Here is a 21,851-nt window from a genome sequence, read left to right as displayed (position 1 = left end):
TTCCAAAACCTCAGAATTAGCTTTGAAAAGAGCATTGTGGGAAAAACAAAAACAAAAACAAAAACAAAAACTTGATCTTGGAACAGTAAACCATCTCCAGTCCAAACCATGGAAAGAGCCCAATTTTTACATAAAATTCAAAGTCAAGAAAAGGGGGGAAAATGAACAAACAACACCAAAATTCAAGAGGCCACCAGGGTGAGAGGGAAAAACAAGATACAGACTTAAAAAAAAGACAATGAAGTTATAATAAGCAAGGTCTCTAAGAAAAGTTGTGAATTTGACACAAGCCCAACAAAAATTACTACAAGAACTAAAAAGAATTTCTAAAATCAAATGGTAGAAGGAAAATTAGGTAAATACATGAAAGCAAAGGAAGTAAAAAAAAACCACCATGGTAAAAAAGGAACACCAAACATGGAAAAAAAATAACACCTTAAAAACAGAATTGGGAAAATAGAAAGAGAGACATAAAAGTTCAGTGATTTAAATAATTCCTTAAAAACTAGAATTGGGCAAGTGGAAGTCAGTAAATCTATGAAACATCAAGACCCAAGAAAACATGCACAAGGATAAAAAAAATATCCAGGAGGTGGAGCCAAAATGGTGGAGTGTAAAGATGTACATACTCTATCTCTTCCCACACAGCCCATAAAATACCTGTAAAAAATGACTAAAAGAATTCTAGAGCAGCAGAAGCAACAAAACACAGAGTGAAAGAGATTTCCAGCCCAAGGTAACATGTAAGGCTCACAGGAAAGTTCTATTAAATAGGGCACAGAGTGGATCACAGTCCACTGAACCCAGCCCAGCCCTGGCCAAGAGCCATCAAGAGGAACAGGACTGGAACAGGCCTCAGGGGTGGAATCTCCAACAGCAGCGGTGGTTCTCAGATTCCTCAAGCCACAAACACCAAAGAAAGCTTCAAAAGTCAGTGAGAAAACTTTCATCTGTGTGAAAAGGGAACATAGTCTACAGCAGGCAGCAACCACTGCCTCAGCAGCATCCATTTTTGGAGCCCTCTGCTGAAAGCCCCTGGGGGAATTGAGCAGCTGATCTGAATCTCTGCTCTGAGCCAGGCCCTGGGTTGAGGAGGAAGAGCACTGGCATGGTGGAGCTGAAGGCTGCTGCAGAGAGGGAGTTCTACTACCCGCAGATTCTGGGCAGAAAAGTTTGTGGTTGTGGTTGCTCCCAGACTGGTGCACAGACCAGGAGAAGAGTAAACTCCTCTCCCTTGATTGTGCCACCTTGGAGGAACTGAGATCTTACAGGTCCCCAGAGTATACCCTCCTCTTGACAAAGGACTCAAAATTCAAGTAACTGGCTGGGAAAATGTCCAAAAAATAAGACTATAGAAGGTTGCTTTCCTGGTGAACAGATATTTTCTCCTATCCCTTCAGATGAGGGAAACGATGCATAGCATTGGAGGAAGTCAAGGCTTCCAAAACCTCCAAAATAAATATTCAATGGTCTTGAAATTCAACCACCATGGAAGTGCTTGAAAAGAATTTTGAAAATCAAGTTAAAGAAGTGGGGGGAAAATTGGGAAGAGAAATGAGAATGATGCAAGAAAATCATGAAAAGTGAGGCAACAACTTGCTAAAGGAGACCCAAAAAATGCTGAAGAAAATAAGACCTTTAAAAATAGGCTAACTCAATTGGCAAAAGAGGTCCAAAAAGCCAATGAGGAGAAGAATGCTTTAGAAAGCAAAATAGCCAAATGGAAAAGGAGGTTCAAAAGTTCACTGAAGAAAATAATTCTTTAAAAATTAGAATGTAGCAAATGGAAGCTAAAACTGCCCTGATATTCTAGAACCAGAGGGTAAAATAAATATTGAAAGAATTCAACAATCACCTCCTAAAGAGATCTGAAAAGAAAAGCTCCTAGGAATATTGTAGCCAAATTCCAGAGCTCCCAGGTCAAGGAGAAAATATTGCAAGCAGCTAGAAAGACACAATTCGAGTATTGTGAAAATAGAATCAAGATAACACAAAATATAGCAGCTTCTACATTAAGAGATGGAAGGGATTGGAATATGATATTCCAGAAGTCAAAGGAACTAGGATTAAAACCAAGAATTACCTATCCAGAAAAACTGAATATTATACTTCAGGGTAAAAGTGGTCATTTATTGAAATAGAGGACTTTCAAGCATTCTTGATGAGAAGAGCAGAGCTGAATAGAAAATTTGACTTTAAAACTCAAGAGTCAAGAGAAGCATGAAAAGGTAAACAGGAAGGAAGAATCATAAGGTTCTTTCTAAAGTTGAATTGTTTACATTCCTACATGGAAAGAAAATATTTGTAACTTTTGAGACTTTTCTCAATATTTGGGCAGTTGGAGGGATTACACACACACACACACACACACACACACACACACACAAAGAGCATAGGGTGAGTTGAATGAGAAGGGATTATATGTAAAAAAATAAAAATAAAGGGTGAGATAGGAATATATTGGGAGGAGAAAGGGAAGAATGAAATAGAGCAAATTATCTCTCATAAAAGAGGCAAGAAAAAACTTTTTCAATAGAGGAGAAAAGGGAGGAGGTGAGAGGGAAAAAAATGAAGCTTACTCTCATCACATTTGGCTTAAGGAGGGAATAACATGGTCACTCAATTTGGTATGAAAATCTATCTTACACTACAGGAAAGTAGGGGAGAAGGGGACAAGTGGGGTGGGAGGGAAGATAGAAGGGAGGGCAAATGAGAGAAAGAAGTAATTAGAAGTTAACACTTCTGGGGAGGGATGAGGTCAAAAGAGAGAATAGAATAACTAGGGGGCAGGTTAGGATGGAGGGAAATATACAATATGACTATTATGGAAGCTTTGCAAAACTATAGATATATAGCCTTAATTGAATTGCTTGCCATCTCAGTGGGGATGGGTGGGGAGGGAGAAAAGGAGATAAGTTGGAACTCAAAGTTTTAGGAATGAATATTGAGAATTGTTTCTACATACAATTGGGAAATAAAAAATACAGAAAACGGGGTATAGAAATCAATCTTGCCCTCCAAGAAAGGAGAGAAGATGGGAATAAGGGAAGGGAGGGGTGTGATAAAAGGGAGGGCATATTGAGGGAAGGGGTAATCAGAATGCAAGGCTTTATGGGGCAGGGGAGGGGAGAGATAGGGATTAAATTTGGACCTCAAAATTTTGTGGAAATGAATGCTGAAAACTAAAAATAAATAAAGTAAATTTTTTTAAAAAATTAAAAAAGGAAAAATATGTGAAATATCTTATTAAAAAATTGACTTGGGAAATTGATTTAGGAGAGAGAATTTAAAAATTATTGGATTACCTTCATGAAAAAAATAGTTTCAAGAAATTTTCAAGGACATTGCCCCAATATCATAAAAGCAGAGATTAAAATAAAAATTAAAACAAAAAACACCAATCACCACCTGAAAGACATCCCAAAATGCAGTCTTCCAGGAATATAATCTCCTAATTTTAGAGCTCACAAATCAAAGAACAGATATTTAAGCATCAATAAAAAAATCATTCAAAAACCATAGATACACAATTAGCATAACACAAGAGTTATCAGCTCCCACCTCAAAAAATGGGTGGCCTTGGAGATGGTAGCCAGAAGGCAAATGAGCTGGGATAACAAGCAAAAATAACCTATCCTGAATAACTAAATATCATTCTTCCTTGGAAAAATGGACATTTGATGGAAGTTCTTTCAAATGTTCCTGATGAAAAGATCAGAACTGAACAGAAAATTTTATTTTCAAACACAAGATTCAAAACAAACAGAAAAGATAAATATGAAAGAGAAATCTAAAAGGTCTCAATAAGTTTAAACTGTGTATCTTACTATATTAGAAGATGGTATATTTATGTTCTAATAACTTTATCATTATTATGGCAGTTAGAAGAATACTATATAGAAAAAGGGTGTGGAATTAAGTTAGGATCATGCAGTAAAAATTAATGCATGAGAAAGAAGGATGCTCTTGGAGGAAGTGGAGAGGGAGAGACAAATAGGGAAAATAATTTCACATAAAAGAGGCATATAAGGAATAGCTACTACATTGAAGAGGAAAATGCTTGAACATAACATACATCTAAATTGGTTCATAAAGGAAACGCAAACATACACACTCACAAAAACTGAGAGACAGAGACAGAGAGACAGAGACAGAGAGAGAGACAGAGACAGTTACAGAGAATATAAAATATTTGGAATTCTCACTGCTAAGATAAACTTAAGCATTATATGAACACAATTACTCAACTCTTTAAGAAACTTAAAAAGTATTCATTGCTTTTGGAGACGCTGAGCCAATAAAATAAAAATGACAATTCTTTCTAAGTTAATTTACTTATTTATTGTTATTCCCATCAAACTACCAAAATATTTTATAAAGGCCAAAAATTAACAAAATTCATTTGGAAGAACAAAAAGTAAAAAAAAAAAATCATGGAAATTGATGAAAAGAAACAGTCAAGGTTATGAATGGGCAGTTTTCAGAAGAAGAAACCATAGTTATCAATACTCATATGAAGATAATCAAAACTGATTTAAGAAATGCAAATTAAAATAACTCTGATATACCAAAACTCTGAGATACCAACTTACACCTATCAGACTGACCAAAATGACAGAAAGAGAAAATTAAAATCCTGGAGATGCGGTGGCAGAATTTAGATATTATTGCACTGTTTTTAGAGTTGTGAAATAATCTTATTCAGGAGAACAATTTGGAACTAAGCCTACATGGCTAGAAAACTGTGTGTACTCTTTGCTCTATAGGGCTTTTAAATATGAATAGGGCTTTGAAATATGAATCCCCAAAAATTCAACAACAAGGTAAAAGATGCTATTTGTGCAAAAAAAAATTACATTAGCTCTTTTTGTGGTGGCAAATATTTGGAAATTGAGAGGATGCCCATTAATTGGAGAAGGGTTGAACAAGTTGTGGTTTATGAGTGTGATTGAATACTATATTGCTATAAGAAATGAAGAGCAGAATGGGAAGATTTGCCTGAAGATTTATGCAAATCAAAGTGAGAAGAGCAATACACACAATAAATGCCATATTGCAAGGAAAATCATCTATGACATACTTAGGTATTCCAATCAAGAGAACTGCAAGGAATTTATGATTAAGAAAAATGCTATCTAACTCCAGAGAACTGATAAACCCTGAATGCAGATTGACACATGCTTTTTGCTTCTTTTTTATTTCTTTGGTTTATGTTTTCTTTGCAACATGGCTAATATGAAAATATATTTGACATGACCTCACATATATAAATGACAGCAGCATGCTTTGCCTTCTCAAGGAGAGGGTAAAAGCTGGACAGAGGCAGAGGATTTGTAATTCATTTTAAAAAATCTTTAAAATTTACACAAAATTCAGAAATGTTTAGTTAAATAAATTTTTAAAATAGGTATTATAAACTTAAGAAACTACCCAGATATTGGTGACATAGTTAGAAAAGTAAAACATATGCATGTATGCATATGTACACAAGCATGCACACATATATGATTGCTATAGTAACAGAAAGAGAATAAAAATGGAAACTAGTGGATTTTTTGGGTAGTTGTTATGATGAAAACATTGAGATCATTTTATACCTACTAGTTTGGCTAAAATGATAGAAGGGGAAAATGACAAATGTTGGAGAGGATGTGGAAAATTTGAGAACTTAATTCATTGCTGGTGGAATTGTGAAATGATTCAACCATTTTGGAGAGCAATATGGAATTATGTTCAAAGAGTTATTAAACTACCTATACCCTTTGACCCAGCAATACCATTCCTTCATCTATTTCCAAAGATGATTGTGGAAAAAAGGAAAAGGACCTAAATGTTTATGAGTTCCTTTTTTGGTGGCAAAAACCTGAAAACTGCAACAATGCCCATCGTTTGGGTTATGGCTGAACAAGTTGTGCTGTATGATTGCGATGGAATACTACTTGCTGCAAGAAATGATGACCTCAATAATTTTAGAAAAAACAGGGAAAGGCTTGCATGAAATAATATAGTAAGAGTGAAATGAACCGAACTAAGAGAATACTGTCTACAGTAACATCAATATTGTTTCAATAAAGACTTTGAGGAAATAAGTTATTTTGTCTGTTTTAAATGCCCAAATTAACTGTGAAAAACTGAGAAATACTTCTGTATTTATCTGATAAAACTGATACATACTACTGTATGTATAGAATAATTATATATGTATATATATATACAAATATACACATGCATATACATACATACAGAAAATATGCACATATATTTGTATACCTATATTTATACATATACATTTACATACACATTTTTTTAAAATTCATATTCTCAAGGAGCTTGTACTTTTCCAGTGGAGAGAGGAGTTCATTAACTTCATTCACATGCCAAAGAGGTCTGAAAAACAAAGTCCATAAATCCCTTGTTCAAATGTTATTCACTCCATGAATCCTTCCCTTATTATTCTGTCAGGAATGACCTCCCTCCTTGCACCTCAAGTAGCACTCTTTTCCCTACTATACATTGTAGGTGTCAGTTTCTTGCATATAGTAGAGGTTTGAGTAACTATGCTTTGGTTTTTTTGGGGGGAAAACAGAGGTGGTAGGTGATTTATACTGAAAATCCATTCATTTCTCAGGATTTAAAAGTATCTGGAAAAACCATTCTAACTCCAAAATAATTCTCCCAAGGTATTATAGCATAAACCACAGCACACAATATATATAGTCAAACTGAAACTTGGAGTAGAAGGGGAAAAATTGAATTTTAAAATGTCTAATTTGGTTTTCAATAATTTGTTAATTAACATTGAAATTATTTCACAATGAGTGTTTTGGACTTAAAAATGAATAATTTGTGAAAATCAATTTTTCTATATGTCATCATTTGCAAATGATCCACGTGTAGAATAAATATCTAATTAGAGCAGCACTGAGGACAAATGTAAAGTATTTTTAAAATTTTTTTCCAAATTTCATTTTGTTTGAATCATTTTTTCAGACACTTAGTAACATTTCATTCTCAACTGGCACTTTGTCTTTTCCATACAACAAATACTGACATATTTGTGTGCTGTTTGTTGTAGGAAAGATGTTAGCATGATCTTGCCTCATTTATTCCAATGTGTGCCCCTGGTGTCCTCAATAATTTCATCAATTATGTTAGCAGACCTGCAGTAGCAGGGTTTGTTAGATAACTTCTGCCCTTCCTGTCTTGTCAAATATTTACCAACAGATTACAGAGAGCATGGCTGTATTTTTTAACTTTGCTTTAATTTCTTGATCATTCAAAATACTCTCTTTAAAAATATATATATGTGTATATATATATGTCCCAGTATCTAATGTAGATTACTTAATTTGAGTAATTTAAGGTATGTCAATTTCATTATTTGCCTTCTCGGAAAGGATTTGAAACTTTAAAAATCAATTTCTATGATGAATAATACCATTTTCTCACTCACTATGAAACCAAATAATACTTCTGAAACCATGACTCCATTGACCCTAAATGATTTCTTCAATTTTTCCCCCCATTGCACTTATTTTTTTGTGCTACTTAGGTAAATCAACATAGATTGCCTTGAATTGCTGTTTATCTGCTCCACCTGTTTGAGTTATTTTGTTTTGTCAAGTAACATAGTGTCAAGTAACATAAAATAATTGGAAAGCTTGAAATGACATACAATTGTTAGCTATTGTTGCTGTCATCACCATTTCCCATTTAACTCCTAAAATCCAAAAGATTTTTCACAACTTTAAATGTTCCACCCAGCACTTTGAACACAAAGGATACCCAGAATAATTATTGAATTATTAGTTCTATTTATATGCATTTATACAAATATATATATGTACATATGTGTGTTCATATTGATCTATTCATAAACATATAAAATTTACCCCTTTGTATTATACTTCTTACTTGTAGAGATAATGTATTATTTACATTTCTATCGCCCTAGTATTTACCACCGCATATTACACATTATAGATACATAATTATTTTATGTAATGGATGAATGAAGGATACCATTACTAAATAAATATTCATAACCTTTAAATTTATACAATATGCTGTTTTTAAAGGACAAATAATTGGTAATGGATTTTTACTTTTAATATTTACAAGCAGAAATAGTGCTGCTTGTGGTTCATTCTGTTTTGAATACAATTTCTATAACAACTACTATTCGATATGTTCTCTAATATTATTGGCTATAACAATAAATTGTTCACAACCAACTGAGAATATAGTATGGGCACCAGATGTTTAGCAAGTGAATTGTTTTTCAGGTGAAATGGAATGCATTGTTAATTTTATCATAATTTAACTGCCATTTGATTCTTTACTGTGTACTAGCCTGTAATTATCTACTTCAAATATACAAAATTCCCAGAATGACCAAATCACAGAATCTTAAAGTTGGAATCAATCTGAAAGATCCTCTGACAACCCCTTGTCACTGAACAGCACATTTCTCTGCATCTCCCACAAGAAGATATGTAGCCAATATAGGCCCTTTAATCTTTTGAATAAAACTACTAAGAAGATTGTTTTTCATTATGTGGAATTTAAATCTACTTCTCTGCATTTTCCAAATGATCCCATGTAAACATTACTTTAGGTTCTCCTATCCAGGGCCAAGGAAAATAAATCAAATATATGTTTCACCATGAAGCTTTACAGATGTGTAAATTAAGAGATTGTGTCAGCTTTATATATTATTATGTTTCAAGATTTAACACCCCTAGTACCTCAAACCGTTGTCTGCATAGATGTTGTAGTTGGTTTGGGTTCGTTTGTACCAAGTCTCTTTACAAACCCATGATGTAAAGAGTAATAAACTAGTAGTAAAGCCAAAAAGATGTAGGTAAATCTGTACTTTTGATGCACAGTGGACATGTGATCATTCTAGGCAAGTCATTTAAATTGGTTTTGAATAAATCTTTCTCTTTCTGAGAGTTCAAACACCTTCAATGCAGGATTCTAGCATGTTGCTGGTAATCATTGTCAAGATCACCAACCCATCTTTTGGATAATTTACACTGATCCTTTTTTTGACAGTCACAAAAGTGTTTTTCCCTCTCCCTCTAGTCTTAAGGAACCTTATTCATTCTTCATGATTATTTCAAAAGTTATCAAGTGATTTCAATATATAGTATCCATTAAGTTCTTTCACAGATTTGTGATATAATTTATGTAGGTTTGATCCTTGGAACTTATTGAGGGCAAGTGAGGGCAAATATATTCTGTTACAGTACACTAACTTATTCTATGTTTCAAATCTCTGTTCACTCCTCTCCCCATCCTCATGTTGAAGATTGTTCTTCAACTGCTCTCCTTGGCAATGAAAATTCTTCATAAACTTATGCCATCTTTCAATCTTTATGTACTTTACTTCCTTCCATGCATGTGGCAATCTACCCACACTGGCCCAAATGCTATTTTTCAAATGCAACATCAAATATTCCATCGCTATGCCCTTACATTGACAATTCTCATATACCTGGAATATTCTGCCCCTTCATCACTACTTTTCAGTTTCTCTTGGTTCCTTGAAGATTCACCTTGGATTCCATCCTCTGCAAGAAATGCTTCCCAGCATTTTTCACCTGATAATGTCTTACCTGGTTAGATTACCTTAATCTAAGATGCGTGTATCTTGTTTGGTCCTCCAGAAATATGTTGTAAGTCAATCTAATATAAGTAATGTTTTCTGTAGTTTTCCTTACACACTCTTCCTAGATGTGCATAAATGTCCTTATTGCTACTGGTATGTTCATAGTTTTAGCTTTTAGTAGGATTTTAATCTCAAGTACATTCACACATTATATGTGGGCTGGATTTCAGAGTGTTATTTTTTCTTAATTGTCAAAAGGGCTACCATAGAATTTTGGATTTAAGCACTAATCATGTTGATTTTGGGTAGGGCTGATTTAAGAAGATTGTTTCTCATGTTAGAATATGCTTTGCTTATAAAATTTAAAAGTTACTCAAGCAGTCTCTCCCACTTAGAGTATAAAATACTTCAATATAGGGCTCATACATTCTGATAATTTTATATTCTAAAATAGTTAACTTTTAAGAAACAAAAATTAGATTTTTTTGACAAATAACATATTGAATATGTGCTTATTCAGAACAGAGATAGTATATGTAACATATCAAATGAATTACTAATGTTTTGCAGATTTATCTGAATTATATTTTCGATGCAAAATATTTTCCAAAAGAATAACCATTTTAAATTAAGTTCTGATTTTTGAGAAGAGGTATCAGAGAAAAAGAGAATTGTTACAAGTACAAGTCTATTTTGCTAAAGTATATATTGAAATATACATATAGTCTGTTCTCATCTGTAAAATATATGCAATAAAATCTGTTGCCTATCTAACTGGGTTGTTGTGAGTTTATGCAAAGTGCCTTAAAATTCTTAATATCCTATAAATGTCTATTGTACTAGTATTGTTACAACCCTTTAAACAATGTTCATTGTGATATTAACTATCCTTTTAATTATAATCTTCATTCATTGTTTCTCTTTCAGCAGTAGCAGCCTCTAGTGATCAAAGCCAGATTCCTATAATTGCTGTATCAGTTACAGTGGGAGTTATTTTGCTGGCTGTGGTTATTGGTTTCCTCCTCAGTGGAAGGTAAGTGAGAAAGCTATGATCCTGACCTTTACAGATCATCTTAACTTTGAGCTGATCTATTTTTTTATAAGTGCATTCTGGCACAAATAATGAAAATGATATAAAAATGGTAGACTTCATCATATGGATATATTTTTCAGGTATTGCTTTGAACTTGCCATTCTATTTTTTAATCACACAAATTGTTAATTCCTAACTGTTCTATATCCAAAAAAATATTGTACTGGGATCAGATTGTCTTGTTGGACTTAATGCGTTCAAGGTAGCCAAATGTGATTTCTGCTGTTGAGAAGAAAAGATCAAGATAGTTTTTCTTGTTTTAGAACTGTGCCTGAATGATTAGTTCACAGTGAATGCAGTGCTCCACTGGACTGGGGACTGTTCAAGGCTGCTACTGGTGTCTTAACAGGAAGAGGAGAGATAAACAATCATAAAAAGATAACAAGCAGTCTACTCCTTGAAGTTGATTGACAAAATAGAGAACAGCTGGGTAGCAGATGGCTTTCATGACTAAATTGACTTCAGCTCACAAATGATTTTACCTCTTCACTGTCATCATTGAGGTGCATTGATTTTATGTGAGACTGATTTCATATTTATGTCTATTGAAGTTTGTTTTTATTTTTAAAAATCATTAGATCCTCCGCTAAATACTTCTAATATGTATTTGTTATATTTCCAAAATGACAAGGTAACATGGAGGAAGATATCCAATACTATAATATACAAAATTCACTCGTAATTTAAAACAAATTGACTTTTAACTTCAACTAAGGCACGGCACAGGGTTAGCATAGAATTTATTTCCTAATGGTAAATTGAATAGTGTGGTGTAGCCGAGTATTAAATATGGAGTCAGAGGATTTGAGTTTGATTCTTGAATCAGTTACCTGTATGACCTTGGGCAAATAACATCTCTAAGTCTCATTTTCCTGATGGGTAAAATGAGAGGGTTGCAATAGATGAGTATTAAGGTCCTTTGCAGCTCTGATAAATAATGTGATGAATATATTCAACATTCTCCTTCCTCAAACATATAAACATATAGTAATTTTGCATTCCTATTAGTGATCTTCCATGGTATAAGCTTTCCATTTGAAAAGAGTCTGAGAATCAGACCTTCAAAAAAGCTTAATGCAAGTCTCTTTATGGAAAAAAAATTGAACTTGTAGAAAATTGTTGGTCCCCAAAAAACTCCTATCAGAGGATTGATATAAACGTGGATTTCTACTGTGCTACTCATTTGTTTTTACAGTTTGGCCTCAGTGAAACACATAAATACATGGAATTTAACATTTTCAGTATACTACATCATACAGACAGCATAGATCAATTACTGCATATTTAAATTTCATTGGGAAGAAACATTTTATATTCCTATTTAATTCACAAAATGTACTTTGTACTTAAGTTTAAGAATGTTCATTGATCATTTTTGGAAACAAGCAGTATCCCTTTTCTTTCTTTCTTTCTCAAGCATATACTATTAAAAAACAGTTTTTAACAAAAACAGTCAGAAAATATTCCCTGCTGGAAAGTATATGTTTTGTGTGGATTTAATGAGAACAATGCTTTACCTTTAGCTTCATGAAGTCCAGCCACAGACCAATCCTTTTCACTGTGTGAAAGACAAACCCCTCCATATAATGATTGTTTTTTTTTTAATAGTACTGATGTTTTCACCTTCAAAGAATTTGGAGGAAGACTTCCATCATCCAACCCCTAAGTGATTTAAAGACTGAATTTGTTAAATTAAGGAAGAGTGATAATGTGTTCTACCCTGCCCCCAAGGATTCAGGGCTGATTCTTGCAACAATTATTACCTAGTCACAGGACCAAACTTCGCTTTCCATTGCTTAATCCTTCATTTTCTGAGCAAAGTCTCTGCAAATCCTCAACCAAGAAAATACATAATATTTTGAAACCATAACATCCCAGGCAAGGGGAAATATAGGAGAAACACTGCTTTCTATATTCATAATAGTAGAGGGAAAAAACTGAACATGAAAATAGGTTTTAAATGAAAAACAGGGAAGCCACTTTAAGTAGCTTAAAGGACCTAGAAACAAAGAATTCAGTCCCAAGTCAATACCTGGTTTTTTTCCCTACGTCACTGGGAAATTTTTTTTTTAAAGACAGAATGAAAAGAAATTCTTGTTCCCAATTGGTAAATGAAGCTCTTTACATTCATTTGTCTTAACTAGTTTTTTTTTTTTTTTTGAAGATTTAGCTTACTTTTCATTTAAAAAATTGCCTTAAGCTTTTTTTTTTTTTTGGTCATTAAAGGAGATGGCTCTCCCTCCTGCACCTGTTCAATTTCAGCTTAAAAGTATCATCTTTGTTGTGTGATTTCAGAGACCTATTCATTTCTTTTCAAAGCACAGAGTAAAAAGTGTCTATTCTGATCGCATCTCATCTCTGTTCTGACTTTGCTGAAACCTTAATGCAGGGACCTCCAAATTTGTGTTTACAAATGCCTTCTGCCGCTGGCTGGCACCCTCAGATTCCTATCATAAAACCTTTGCCCCTTTATCAGGACATTCTCTCTCTCTCTCTCTCTCTCTCTCTCTCTCTCTCTCTCTCTCTCTCTCTCTCTCTCTCTCTCTCTCTCTCCCCCTATTGGAGTGATGACCAGAACTCTAGGGAGAAAATTGTCATTTCTCCCTTTAACTGGGCCTCCAGTAGGAATATTCTCAGGGTTTCCTTTCCACTGCATCCCCCCACCCCCCGTTTCCCCAAATGATTATATTCCAGATGAAAATTTAGTTTTAAATGACTCTGTCTTTCTTCCTCTTCTCTTCTCATGTAAATTTATGACTTTATTAATGTATTTGGGTTCAGTCTTGAGTTAGCAAGATGTATTGAAAAGACTTTGGGACTTGGAATCTCAGTTTGTAACTCAGTTGTATTTCTACTTACTAAACACATATATTATTGAGCAAATTCCTAAATCTCTGTGAACTTTTATTTCCCCACACATAATATAGGGATAATACTTACACTGCTTACCTCAACCTCATAGGATTGCTATAAGGAAAATACTCTGCAATACCAGAATTACAATATAAATGTGAATGATTATTATTAAGATTCACATGAGGATAAACACTTTCAGCTATTATTTTCTATTAACAGTATAAATTAGCTCATTGAATGAGCATCTGTTACCTAGCAAGGCCCTAAGAGAATTTGAAAGAGATCAGGTAAATTTTATTCAGGACAGATTAGAAAGAAAATTAAAAAGACATTTGAAAGCCCAGTGATATTTGTAGGAGAGCAGATTATATAAGTTGTCACAGGGTCAAATTGAATAACTTAAGATCACCATTTTATTGGAGAGAAAAGGGTAAGAAATGTTAAATGAAATTGTAGCTGCCCTACGTGAAATTGAAAAAAAAACACAGTTTACCTACTGTGGAGCTATCTATCTACCTCTTTGCCTTTATTATTGCTGTTCAGTGGTGTCCAACTCTTCACATTTGAGGTTTTCTTTGCAAAGATAATGAAGTGGTTTTCCATTACTTCACCAGTTCATTTTACAGATGGGGAAACTGAGGCAAACAGGGTTAAGTGACTTTGTCAGAGTTACACAGCTAGTAAGTGTCTGAGGCAGGACTTGAACTCTGGGAGATCAGTCTTCCTGACTCCAGGGTCAGAAAATTGTCCACTGTGCCCCCTAGCTGCTCTAGTATTTCTCTTAGTGCCTGTAATTTAGGGTACCATTTAATTCACTGTGACTAGACAGTTTAGTTTACTATACAAGATAAAGGTTTACTTTCCTTTAACAATTAGTGAGGAACCTTTGTTAGGGGCAAAATAAATAAGGGCACCTTTGGTTACTGAGATATTTCTATTGCAAAATACCAAGAAAATTTTCATTCCTGACACTGTCATCAACAGGTAAAGAGCATAATACTATATGACCTTTAATAAGGTAATGAATGTGTGCATGCATGCATGTATGTGGTGTAGGTACATTACAGGAGCAGAGACACATATAAGGATTATGGTCTATCCTGTATCATAGCTGATTTTATAGTACTGTGAGGTGCTTTCTTTTTTCTACTTCCTTTTACTACTTTATAAATATACTTGCCTTTATATGAGAATAACATCTTACAAAATAACTTAAGCTTTTGTAAATACAAATACCTGGGGAGAAATAAAGTCTGTTTCTTCCCAGGTAGAGTTCTTACAAATATCTGTGCCAGATTATACTCACACCACCTACTTACACTCCAAAACTGAAACACTCAGTAACAGCCTTAAACTTCACTGTTGATGATACCATGCACCTTCAGGAAAAACAAGATCAAGGACTTATACTTTTATCAGTAGTAATGTGACATGAGGCTTTCATTTTATCATTTATCTTTTAATGCATGGTTCAGAATTCTAAGGGGGCATTTGCAAATTAGGAGCATGATACTCAGGAAATAACCTTGCACCTTCCTCTACTTAGAGACATCATTTAGTGTTTTCTCTATATACACTATCAGGAAACATGGCCTTTACTGCTGATGCACAAATCCCATGATGCAGAAGTCATTGACACTGAGAGCCATAGACCACAAAAATTAAAAATTAAAATGATAGCCTATCTCCCTCTTGCTAATGGAGAAAGATCTTTCCCCCATGGTGATTTCTCTATATTATTATTTTTTTCAATAATCACAGAATAGAGCTTCTTAATTTTTAAATCTAATATATTCCATTCAGAACTTTTATCTGATGTTTCTCCCTCATTTTCTTTTACCTCACTTTATTCATTTATTCATGGCCTTTGCAGCAGTGGCTCTGGACATTTGAAAATTCATCCAGAAACTCTCAAAATTGGCAAAGTTATAAATTCAAAGAATTGTATGAAGTATTTAAGAGAATAGACCCAGAAAGCCATGTTCTTAAGTAACAAAAATAAAAACGAGGGAAGAAAACACAGAAAAACAAATTAATCTTGCACTCACTGAATGCCCCCACCCCTTTCCCCATTTCAAGGTCAATATACAGACTAACCCACACCAAAGTCCAGGGCTTTTCTTATGTCTATGTGACCAGAGTACATGCTGCTATCAAAAAGAAACACATTTCAAAATAATAGGCTCAGTCATGGATCTTGAACAACTCTATTCTAGAAAATTAGATCAAGAACATCATTAGCTAATGAGAAAGACAGACAGAGACAGAGAGAGACACACAGAGAGACAGATAGAGACAGAGATGCTTGCAAATGTTGAAGCAAGCAAAAGTGTAATATTTGTCAGTTATGGGGAGTTTTATATTCATTAGAGAGTTGATGTTGCTAGGTTAGAGCTGTCTTTTTATGCCTGATTTGGAAATGGATTATAGAATTTTATAATTAAAAAGTAACCTTAGTACTCATCTACACTAGACCCTTCATTTTATCATAACATAGTATGGTTGTGCCAGCATTTTCTCCATCATTTATGCAAAATGCTCCAGGCTTGGCTAGAAATACAGATTGGATTCCAAATAATGGAACTGATGCCCAATTAAGGAAAGTTACAAAGCCAACTAAATGGCAGAGTTGATTCCAAATTCAGTAAAAATGTAACCTAGAATGGATAAATAATTTAGTTAAGTTTATGCCATTATGCTAGAAAGTCTGAAATGTGATAACAATTGATCAGCAGAATGCATATAAGTATTGGAGAGCTTAAAGTTGCAAAAAAAGATTTAATTAGTCTTTTGCATTTTGTATACAAGATAGATTATAATCTGTAATGATTGTTCATTAAAGAAGGGTTACTCTTTCTCCTTGGCATTCACTGGCAATAGAATAATATACTTGGATATCTTTTGAAGTGATAGCTTTCATATGATATGAATTTCTTGAATGACATAATATCCTTTGTCAAGGTTAGTGTGATATCTCCAACACAATCCTTGATGAAGGATCTAGTCTAGATGTGCACTAAGGTTACATTTTAAAATAATGATCAAATTGTATATAACGTTTCATTTGAGAGACAAAATACCCTGTTAGGTAGGAACTCATCTCTGTTTTATAGATGAAGAAACTGAGACTCAAAAGGTTGAGACTTGCCAATTGACAATCAGTGCCAATTGACAATTGATACAACAGCAGCCTCAGAACAAACACTCAAATTTTCTCTGGTTCTATGTCTGACAAACACTAGTTGTGTGACTCTGGGCGTAACATACATTTCCATCAAGGTGTCTCCTGTGCTTATATTAGAAAATCATGCTATATATATTATATATATATATAAAATGTATATAATATATATAATGTATTTTATATATATATGCAATATAATGAGACAGATTATTCTGTTTGATAACCAAATGACTTTAGTATTAAATGAAGCTTAAAACAAACAGGTCTATGCTTATCAAAGATGTTGCTACTGACATGGGGAAGCTCTAGTGCAGATTCCGAATTGAATTGAAGAGGGATTCCTTATAAATAGTGAAGTCCTCTGGCTGCTCTATTTTATGGATAGCACTATGCTAATTGATCAAGAATATTGCAGGACCTCCAAATGGCATTTATATCTAGTTTGATGTGGCAATCTATATAAGGAGGAAAAAACAAATTAATAATTTCTATTGTCCACATTTTGATAAGTAATTTGAGGGACAACTTCCAGATCAACATGGGATGGTCGTTGAAAATAGACAAGTTAGACCAATTGTTGAAAGAGAAGAAGGGCCTAAATTACATCTGAGCAATTCCAGTATTTATGACTCCAAGCTTCTTGAAACAGAGGTTTCTATTTAACCCTGATATTTGTCTAGTGATGTTATAGGACTGTAAGCTAACCAACACTGCAATTTGAAGAATTAAAATTGAAGATAACACCGTGGATATTGAAAGGATGAAAAATAAGCCTGTTATAGTAAATTCTGTATTACAGAGAAGTTCTGTAAAGGATATCTTCTCAAAAGTAAACATACACACACATCTGTGTGTGTGTGCATATATATATATGTGTGTGTGTGTGTGTGTGTGTGTGTGTGTGTATATATACATATATGATTAAGAAAACATTAAGAATATGTTATACACCTGGCACTAAGTTAAACCCTAAGAATACAAATACAGATAAATAATATACTACCTTACCTAATGGCATTCATATACTTTGTGTGTATGTAGATATGTATACCCACATATGTACATATACATATGCACACACATACCATATATTCAAGCCTGGATGTGTGTATGTATAAATGAAGATTTGAAGTTGTTTTTTTCTCTAAACCACTTCCCAAAACCCAGTGAGGAGGTAGGAATTGGGGAGGTAGGAGTGAGAGAGAAAGAGAGAAAGAGAGAGAGAGAGAGAGAGAGAGAGAGAGAGAGAGAGAGAGAGAGAGGAGAGAGAGAGAGAGATGAAGGAAAGGAAGAAAGGAAAGAAGTGAGGGAGTAAGAGAGGAAGGGAGGGAAGAAGGAAGGAAAGAAGGAAGGAAGGAAGGAAGGAAGGAAGGAAGGAAGGAAGGAAGGAAGGAAGGAAGGAAGGAAGAGAAATGTTGTGGTGGCATAGTACTAGCCAATATAAGACTAAGTGCACCACTCTGCATGAACATCATAGGTGTGAGACCTTCAGTTCTGAACACAGTTAAAGGCTAGAGCTCCAAGGAGCACGATGTGGACTTGGCATAGAAGTATCCGTCTTTAACATGATGTCTTACACATCTTTTGTTGTGAAACTTTTGAGAAATCATTCGAATTTCTTTTAAAGACACTTAAGAACAATATAGTGATGACTTGCTATGCAGTGGTTAAATTATTTTCAGAGACAAAGAATTAGCCCACATTGTAAAATATAATAATAATGAAATGCAGTGATTTTACCTTTCAAGGAGTTAGACCGCTGGAATTGCACTGGAAAATGTAGGGCTATTTGGAAATACACATTGAGTGATTTTAATAGTGTTTAAGGTGCATTTTCATGAGACTATGAAATTAATGTCCACATTTTCAGCAAAATTATTATTATTTTATTTAATATATTTTATTATATTATAATTATATATTTCATTATAATCATTATATTAATTATTATTAGATGAATATAATTTAAACATTTTCATTTCTTTGACATATTGTAATAGTTTTATTTTTTTCCATCATCAGTAACAACACTGACAAATTTCTAATGACATCTTAATTTGGGATTATTTTCCTGCCATATTGGTTTAAGAAATTTGATATATTTTTGTTCAGGGATCAATTTAAGAAATTTTTCTCCGTTGTTTTTATGTACTTATGTATTTATTTACACTGACAGTTAATAACAAGCACAAGTAAATAAGAAGAAAATAAGAAAGCAGTTTACTATTCTGTGGACATTTTTAATGAAACACTTTGACTGCTTCTCTTTCCTTATATTTATTTCCCTGAAGATGCTAACTAGCACTGCCCAAATGAATTTCATTGATCTGTGTATATTTCTACTCTGGTGCTTGTGTAATTTCTGTTTCTTTAAATAGAATTTTGCAGAATAATCATGTCAGGCCAATCTGAAATTTGAGTTAATATACTCAAAAATACCCAAAACAAAAGGTTAAAAAGATGGAAGCATCTTTGGTCTCATATATTTTTCCTGTACAAGGAATTCTAAAGGTGGAATCTAGTCCCTTCACGCTGCTGTAAGCCATCTGATCACTTGTTATATTTTACTAGTCTAAATTCCACAATATTTTTTTTTGCCCCTTCTCTCTTCTCATATACCTTATATCTTAATTTCTCTCACTTAGGTTATGACAATAGCCTTACCTTGATAAGGAATGCCTTCTAAAAAAACAACTGACAGGTTATTATCCAATTTTTGATTGAAACCCTCTAATCAAGGACAATACATTGCATCTTAAGGCAGCTCTTCCTACTTTTTAAAAGCTCTAATTAATTCCTCCACATTTAAATTAATGTGAAATATTTTCTTTTGCACATTGAATCAAAAGAACTTTAAACTAAAAAGGAAAGGAGAAAGAGAAAACTGTATTCATATCCCACAGTTTAGCTACCATAAAGAGAACAGCCACAATGCCGAATAAGAATAATTAGGAGATAGCCAAATGTTCCAGGAGAAAAAAAATCAGAGTCAGTAATAAAACCTGTAGCCTCAGATGTTTGTACAAATGCATCAAGCAGGACTAAAACGCAAACTACACTAAAGACCCTAGGAGAGGAAAATGTGTTTTCATGAGTCTAACTGAGGTTCTGGAATTAGACCTGTGACTGAAATTATCTCTGGAAATGTATACTTTATTTAAAATATTGAGGTAAGAAATTACAGCTCAGGGGCTTCTAAACTGCTTTCTATCCAAAGCGCCTTTATAGGTCTAAGGCTTTGGTGCTCTACATATTAATAATGATGATAATAACAGAAATAACCTACTATCATAATCAGAATGCTATTTAAATGCATAATATAAACCATATAGGATTATAAAAAGGATCATATATATGCATATATGTGTATGTGTCTGTGTGTGTGCTCCCGCATGTATAGGATCACAAATAAAAATAAAGCCTGGGTTGACTGTTACATGGAAAAAAGCTGCTATCAATTCTATAGAAATGCAATGGCTCTGTCATGGTATTCTATACTGGATCAGATTGAAAGACTATTCTGAAATAGACTCATGCTGTGACAGTCCTGGGATTAAAAAGGTAGTCAGCATTCTGGTTTAAAGTCTATTAAAAATGACTTACATTTTTCTATGTTGTAAATTAGACCACATTTGACCTGAGCATGTTCAAATCCTGTTGCTAGTCTATGTATATATGTATGTATGTATGTATGTATGTATGTATGTATGTATGTATGTATGTATGTATATGTATATATATATATACATATACACACATATATAACTCTATCTGTCTGTGTATGTGTATATACACAAATACATATGTTAGAGTTGGCTAAAGCCTACAATGGTGGAGATATGGCTTACATTTAAAGTTTCAAAGAAGTTTTTTATATATTATCAAATTTAATCTCCTCAGTATCGTTATGAGCTCATTGGGATTGTCTTGATCAGTGGTTTTAGACTTAGAGTGGTCAAGAGACTTTAAAATGTAGGGTTATTCAGAGCTAATCTTCTGAATCTCAGTTGTGTTCCTTACAGCATGCCATGCTTCTATAAATGGTGATCTTTCTTTCTTCTAAGAAATGTAGAATACAATGAAATTTTCCAAATCTTTCTTCTACTGGTAAGGGGTACTTGAATGTTGTCACTTGTTTTCTCTCCTAACTCATGATTTGAATTTCTAAGTAGATTGGTTCCAAAAAAAGATTTCATATGACCTGGTGGGAAAAAAAAATCAATTAAAATAAATTCTATTAGGTTCCTGATATATTTCAGAAATTTTGCAAGGCACTGGGGAAACAAAGTTCAGAAACAAGATTCTATAAAGAAACTGCATTTTTAAAGGGAAGGATAAAGTAATTTCAAGAAGGAAAGAGAAGTTATAATTAGGAATTTCAGGAAAAGATTCATGTAGGAAGTGGAATATGAGCTTGTCTCTGAAACTCTGGATTCCAGACATGTGGTGGGGCAGACAAAAGAATGGGGATAGAAGTTGGTATATAGTAGATGAGGAATAGTTAGTAAGCTATTTCAACTGGAATGGAGTGTGTAAAGCAGTCATTTTAAATGACAGAAAAGGTAGATAAAAAATATCGTTTAGTCACTTACTCAAATGTCAAGCTGAGGATTTTGTTATCTCATACTGGAACAAATATGGGGTCATTAAAGATTCTTGAGGGAGTGGGATGGGGCTGCCATGGTAATACTTATGTTTTAGAAATACAAATTTAGTAGCTATGGGGGAGATGAGTCAGAGAGGGAAGAAATAATTGAAGGCAGAGAGTCCAATTAGATGGCTCTTTTCCTAGTCCTTATGAAAGAGACGCTGGGGAAGAAATGGCGTGAGTGGACAGAAGGGTACAAATACAAAATATGTTGTAGACTGGGGCAGCTACGTACTGCAGCGGATAGAGCACTAGTACAGGAGTCAGGAGCACCTGACTTCAAATCTCACCGCAGACACTTGACACCCACTAGCTGTGTGACCTTGGGCAAGTCACTTAAGCCCAATTGCCTCATTCTGGGTCATCTCCAGTCACCCTGATGAATATTTGGTCACTGGATTCAGATGACTCTGGAGGAGAAGTGAGACTGGTGACCTGCACAGCCCTCCCTCACTGA

General features: G+C 33.9%; 1 protein-coding gene across 4 annotated transcripts in view; it reads left to right on the top strand.

Annotated features, from left to right (window-relative positions):
* The window catches only part of EPHA5 (EPH receptor A5), a 486,363-nt gene that overhangs the window by 383,128 nt on the left and 81,384 nt on the right, over positions 1-21,851 (top strand). For 2 of the 4 annotated variants that reach the window (XM_072620887.1, XM_072620885.1), the window contains exon 8: positions 10,541-10,646. In XM_072620887.1, coding sequence (XP_072476988.1) covers positions 10,541-10,646 — 106 coding nt within the window. The remainder of the gene's footprint in view (positions 1-10,540; positions 10,647-21,851) is intronic. The other 2 variants (XM_072620886.1, XM_072620884.1) reach the window with 1 other exon arrangement.

The sequence above is a fragment of the Notamacropus eugenii genome, chromosome 6 (genome assembly GCF_028372415.1).
Source record: "Notamacropus eugenii isolate mMacEug1 chromosome 6, mMacEug1.pri_v2, whole genome shotgun sequence".
Classification (NCBI taxonomy): domain Eukaryota; kingdom Metazoa; phylum Chordata; class Mammalia; order Diprotodontia; family Macropodidae; genus Notamacropus; species Notamacropus eugenii.
The sequence above is the reverse complement of the archived record's forward strand: the minus strand, read 5'-3'. Positions and strand labels throughout refer to the sequence as shown.